General features: G+C 50.3%; 1 protein-coding gene across 4 annotated transcripts in view; it reads right to left on the reverse strand.

Annotated features, from left to right (window-relative positions):
- ZDHHC2 (zinc finger DHHC-type palmitoyltransferase 2) overlaps positions 1 to 2589 on the reverse strand; it is a 45278-nt gene extending 42689 nt beyond the window's left edge. For 3 of the 4 annotated variants that reach the window (XR_010303451.1, XR_010303450.1, XM_064149067.1), the window contains exon 1: positions 2244 to 2589. Coding sequence is in view for 1 of the 4 variants with exons in the window: in XM_064149067.1 (XP_064005137.1) it covers positions 2244 to 2415 (172 nt within the window). In the remaining 3 variants the exon portion in view is untranslated. Of the gene's footprint in view, positions 1 to 2084; positions 2175 to 2243 lie in introns of those variants that run through there. The other variant, XM_064149069.1, reaches the window with a different exon arrangement.
- Positions 2590 to 6000: the final 3411 nt, after the last annotated feature.

Genomic DNA, 6000 nt, shown 5'->3' on the forward strand with positions numbered 1-6000 from the left:
CTTTAGCAGTCAGTGCTGCAGGAATAAAAGATGAGTGGAGTAGATGAGCTGGCCTCAAAGCACCAAAATGCTTACAGTATATTCCTGCTGTTGGTTTTCCTTCTCAGAGTTGTTAGCTATTCCTTCTGTTGTTTACACTAAATATTCATTAGTAAGACAAGACCTAAGTTTATTTTATCTGAATATGCCAAAAGCAAGGGAAGACATCCAGATACAGATAAAAGATGGAATTAGTGGGAGTCACTGACAATTACGGTGAATTTGAAAGCTGGTGAGCCAAGTAAAATGGGGAAGGGGTGGTGGTCAAGAGAAAAAAAACAATTAAAAAATCACTTCTGTCCATAGAAATTAAATATAGCACTGTTTCAGCAGAGCCTCAGGATTCCCTCTTCCTCTCCTCCCATCGCTGGCCTCTTGCTCCGGGCAGTTCTAAAGCAATTACAGTACTGCAGTCTATAGTCTGAAATAAGTTTCAGGCATGCCATAGCCCTAAGAGGTACCTGCTGTCAGGTAAGCTAACACACAAATTTCCTCTGTTACAAAGAATTACACAGAAGCAAAAATACAGTAGACCACTCAAACGGTGGTGCCCCAAACCAGCCTACACTGCTGTGTAAGATCACTGTGTGCATTAGGACAGATATTCAGTAAAGGTTTACTTTCCCCTGAAATACCCTTATCGTCCTCGCATCAGCTTACAGCTCCCTTTCCAGGTGCACTCCGTCAACTTTGCACACAACCTCCCAGACAATTTGCATCTTTCTGCTGGAGACAGACACTTCAGTCCTCCTCTCGTGACAGCACACCAATTCAAGCCCCAATTTCTAGTCGAAGAGCAGCATTTAAAACCAGGTTTGAATGCTGTTAGTGGAAAAAGGATCTAAAAAGCTCAGCTCCAATACAGGTGCCACACCAAGTCTTGATACCTCCCTGCAAAACACAGACGCCAGGCCTGACTATCATCTTTTGCTTAATGTCTCAACCGCTTGCTCAGTCAAGCATCTAGGGCAAAAATGTTATGGGTTTAAAAAAAATTAACATGTACCAAACTGATGAGATGTTAAACTTGAACAACTGATGCCTGGCAAAGCTTTACAGGCATATAAAAGCAGTCAGCTGGAGTTGGGTATTTTTGCCCTCACCATTGCCACTCAGACAGATGCTAAATGATCAACAGTCACTATGAACCTCCTCTACAGTACAAGAGAAAGGGCAGACAACAGCTTAATTCACTTCCCTTTGTACCACTGTGACAGTACCATTCATGAAACACCAGGGCACTGTACAGTAGCCTCTCAAATTCAAAGACTAAATTGTTTTCCACTTGGTACACTACAACAGAAACTGAAACTCATTCACGGGAGCCTGACGAGCTGGTCATTTAATCGATCCTTCTGGCACAACTACTCAAATTCACACAACTACTCAGATCACACCCAATCTCCAGGACATGATTAACGCTAAGGAAGAGCCAAGATGCACGGTCAGGATGACTTGGGCATGGATCGCAGGCTGCCAGTGCCAAAGGCACGACAAGAAGTTGTGACAGCCGGCATTTTCTAGATGACCGCTGGCACGGGGGAGACTCGGGGATCTCCTGTTACCTGCTGCTGCTTCCACATCAGCTGGCAGCCCGCACTGGCTTTAGATCGATATACTCGCACACATATATGCATAGATGTGCTGTCATGCAGGGGGAGGAAAACAAAGGAAACCCCAAACTTTGCACACACCGTCTGCACAGGGAGTCTCCAGGTCCCATGTTGGGAGCTGGGCTGTCACACGGCACGCACGCCACTGGGAACACGCAGAGCCCCCACGCAAAGCCTCCCTCCGCCCGCGGAAATGGGAACCACGCGCGGGCAGGGCGCGGGGGGGAGGGGAACACACACGACAGGACGGGGCAGAGCGGAGGCCAGCAGGACCCTACCCGCCTGCGGGACAGATGCATGCCTCCAGCCTCAGCCCTCCTAGCCCAGCCCAGTGCGCCGCCGGCTGCCTGCGGCGGACCCAGCCCCAGTCCCAGCCCCAGCCCCGGCCCCAGTCCGCGGGCGTGGCGGCGCTGGCCAGTGATGGCCCCGTACCGACAAACAGGCAACGCCACCGCCCCTCGCCGCGCCGGTCCCGTCCCAGCAGGCGCAGGCGGCTGCGCTCTCCCAGCAAAGGCAGGGACAGGGGCGGCGGTGCCCACTCCCGTCCCGCGGGAGCCAGTCGCGCTCCCCGCCCGTCGCGGCAGCACTCACGCAGGCAGAGCTGGGTGACATAGGCGTAGTAGGACCAGCAGAGGATGCTGGAGATGAAGAGCACCGGCACCCAGTAGAGCAGCCGCTGGCAGCGCCGCCGCACGCCGCCCCAAGCGCCCGTCGCCCCGGCTGGCGGCGGCGGCGGTGCTGCCGCCATCTTCCCGCACCGCATCCCGGCCGCTCGCTCCAGGGCCCCGGGCCCCGGCTGCGCACCCCGCCGGAGCCCACCCTGGCCCCTCCCTCCCTCACTGACAGGGCTCTCCGGCGGGACCGCTCCTCCCACTGCCCGCCTGCCGCTTCCCGCGGGCACGGCGAGGGGAAAGGGCGGTTTGGTCACAGCGTCCTCACAGGCGTTTAGCTGGCTGCGGCAGCCCCGGGCCTGGCTGGGAGGGGTCGTTCCAGCCGCCTCCCGCAGGCAGCAGGAGGAGGCAGTGGGACGCAGCTGGGGCCCAGCCCACTGCGAAACGGTTTGGGAGCGCGGGCAGCCGGCACGTGCGGGAGCGCCCGGCGGGACGTGACTGAAGGCGCCGGTGCCGCGCGCCCAGCCCAGCGCCCAGCGCCCAGCGCCCGGTGCCTGCCTGCGGCGCTGCTCCGGCCGCACCGAGGTACCCAGCCCTCCTGGGAAGCGCTCTCCAGTACTTGGCCGAGAAAAGCGGCGCCTCGCTGGCAAAGCACAGAATCGTTAGGGCTGGAAAAGACCTGTAAAAGCATGAAGTGCAGTCGTCAACCCAACACCACCATGCCCACTAAACCATGTCCAGAAGTGCCATGGCATCGTCTTCATCAGTATGGTCACCTCTCCAACCTGTGCTTTGTTTACAATGCCCTAAAGCAGCAATCTCACAATTGCTACTTTTGGGGGGGTTTCAGAGTAAGGAACAACAAGCGGTGCAGCCACCCTTTCATGGCGGGCAAGAAGCTCTGCCAGGCGGTCGTGGCCAGCTCTGCACTGGGCAGGTGTGTGGCCAGGGGGAGGTGAGGTACGGTTGTGCTGACTCACTGTTCCCCAGGAAGGCTTCACATTATGGCCATCGTAATGAAGTGCCCGTGAACCGTCACGGTAAGCCCAGAGCGCGTTGGAGTGTGTGCACCCCAATTGCTGCTGGTTCGTTGCTCCAGGATTAGCAAGGCTGGGCATGGCCGGCAGCATGCCTGCGATCTGCTGGAGCCTCTCACAGCATCGGTGGGGTGGGAAGTGGGAAACAGCTGCTCGATTAAACTGTGCTTGGACTTGGAAACAAGGCTTGTTTAATGTCACACACTGGTTAAAAAGAGGCGGTAAGAGCAGACAAAAATGGAGAAAATAAGACCAAAAAAACCCCAGTAGGTGTACTGCTGGGCCCCAGAGTATGAAGTTGTTAGCATGTTTATTGAAGTGACAGAAAAGGAATTTGTCTATATGGCTGTGATGCAGAGTCAGGTGCCCCTCGGGAGGAATTTCAGCCAGCCAGGGTGAACCAGGTGAGCAATACAGAATGATACATCAAGAGGAATGTTACATATCCCAAGACAGTAAATTTCCTTGCCTGTTCAAGGAAAAGAGTCCTCTATCATTGTGGGTGGCTTCAGTGAAACCATCTCAACAAGATATAGTTATTATGGAAGGGAAATGAATGAACTATGCCACTGAAAGACTGGAATGTAAGAAGAAAGGATTCTGTGTAACAGGGAATTCTAGATTATATATTAGAGAGATACAGCAAACGATGCTGATAGTCCTGCATAATGTGTTTGACAACACAAGAGCCAAGGGACCAAACCTAATATAACACAGGCAATGAAATGACTTTATTTTACCTTAATTAATTGTACAAGTCATCACTGAGGCCAACATTTTACTACAACATTTAAAAGATTTGACTTTAGTATGTTTTAATGAAAAGATCCATGGTTATTCCAAACAGGAATAAGATTACCACTGCCTGAAGACGTATCCCATGCTTTACTGGCAAAAGTTAAAAGAAACTAAGGCAATTTAATTAATGTGATGTTATTTTTTCTCAGTTAGTTGGAAATACCTTACAGTGATGTAACCAAACCATCACAAGTGATCTCCTTCAGGCTCAGAGGACAACACACATGTGTTTCCAGGGACAGTTGGAAGTTAGCTGCTGGATGCTCTGTGTTTAAGGATGAGGCAGTTTTTGCATTGTACATGGGGGGCTATGTAAAGCTTTCTTCTATAAACCACTTTTAAATGCTGTATCTAATAGAGGGTTTAACAACATGTGCCAGGGAAGCACAGTAAAGCATTAAGGAAAAACTTTCTGACATAGTAATTAATTCTTTGAAATAGTTATTATACAAAATTATGTGTATAGAGACATGACAGTTTGCCAGAGATGTGGGAATAAAAGATGATGTGTTACAAAGACCTCTAATTGTATAATATCATACAGTTTCTGATCAGAGGCTTTTTATTACCCCCTCAGGAAAATGGGCTTGTGTAGTTCAGCTTCCTAACTTCCTTGGCTACCACCACCCTCTTCTCACTGCTCAGATTTCACAATAATCAGAATTTTCTTATTTACTGTGCCAAAATTGCATTAATACTAATAATTGTAACTGCAAAATCATGACCGTTGTGGTTCAAAATGAGCCCAATTAGTGAATTAAGCAAGCAAACCTCACTTTGATTAGGACAAACTACCCCGCCCCCCTTTGCTTCATCTTGAATACTGTGTTCAGTTTTGGGCTCCCCAGTTTAAGAGGGACAGGGATCTGCTGGAGAGGGTCCAGCAGAGGGCTACAAGGATGATGAGGGGACAGGAGGGCATGGCTTATGAGGAGAGGCTGAGGGACCTGGGGCTGTTTAATCTGGAGAAGACCTAGAGGGGATTTGATAAATGTTTATAAGTATCTGAAGGCTGCCAGGAGGGGGGGAGAGGCTCTGCTCACTTGCTGCCTGGGATAGGACAAAGAGCAATGGGCGTAAGTTGTAGCAAAAGAGGTTCTGCCTCAACACAAGGGGGAACTTCTTTACTGTAAGGGTCACAGAGCACTGGAATGGGCTTCCCAGAGAGGTTGTGGAGTCTCCTCTGGAGACTTTCAAGGCCTGTCTGGATGTGTTCCTCTGTGACCTGTGTTAGATAGTATTGTCCTGCTCGAGCAGGGGGGTTGGACTCGATGATCTCCTTGGGTCCCTTCCAACCCCTAATATCCTGTGATCCTGTGTGATACTCCCAAATACCTTGGATCATCCTTTGGCCAGAAAGTTGTAAAGAATGCCCCTCTCCTGCCCTTGCACTGATGACTTTTCCCTGTGGACATGGGCTCTCTAGTTCTTCAGGTCCACAGTTCCTTCCTCTTTTCTTCCATGACTCATCACTCTCCAAAAGGGTTATGAGAGATCCTTTTTTCTATACCTTTCTTCCTCCTCTTCCCTCTGCAGTATGACCTGCAGAAATGTTAGTTTAACAGGAGAACTTTAGAGCAAGCATATTTCAAGAGGCATTGTGTTGTGACAGAAACTAATTCTGGGATAATCTAAACCATTTGGTACTCAAGGGCAGATCTCCCAAATGACTGTACTTGGGCAGCCTCTCTCTGTAACAAGTGTGCCAGTTCGAGGCTGACAAGAGAGGCTATTTGGGGCACAGTTTATTGATGCTTATATGAAATGTTCACAAGAGGAAACAAAGGTAATTTAAAGGCTTTTCTTTTTGTCAGGAGCTGTGTGGAAGGTAGCTGGGGTTTGAGGAGAAAGCCTGAGTGTTTGGCAAGTCAATCAAAATGTTCATGTTGTAAGTGGTACCAC

The sequence above is a fragment of the Pogoniulus pusillus genome, chromosome 9 (genome assembly GCF_015220805.1).
Source record: "Pogoniulus pusillus isolate bPogPus1 chromosome 9, bPogPus1.pri, whole genome shotgun sequence".
Taxonomy (NCBI): domain Eukaryota; kingdom Metazoa; phylum Chordata; class Aves; order Piciformes; family Lybiidae; genus Pogoniulus; species Pogoniulus pusillus.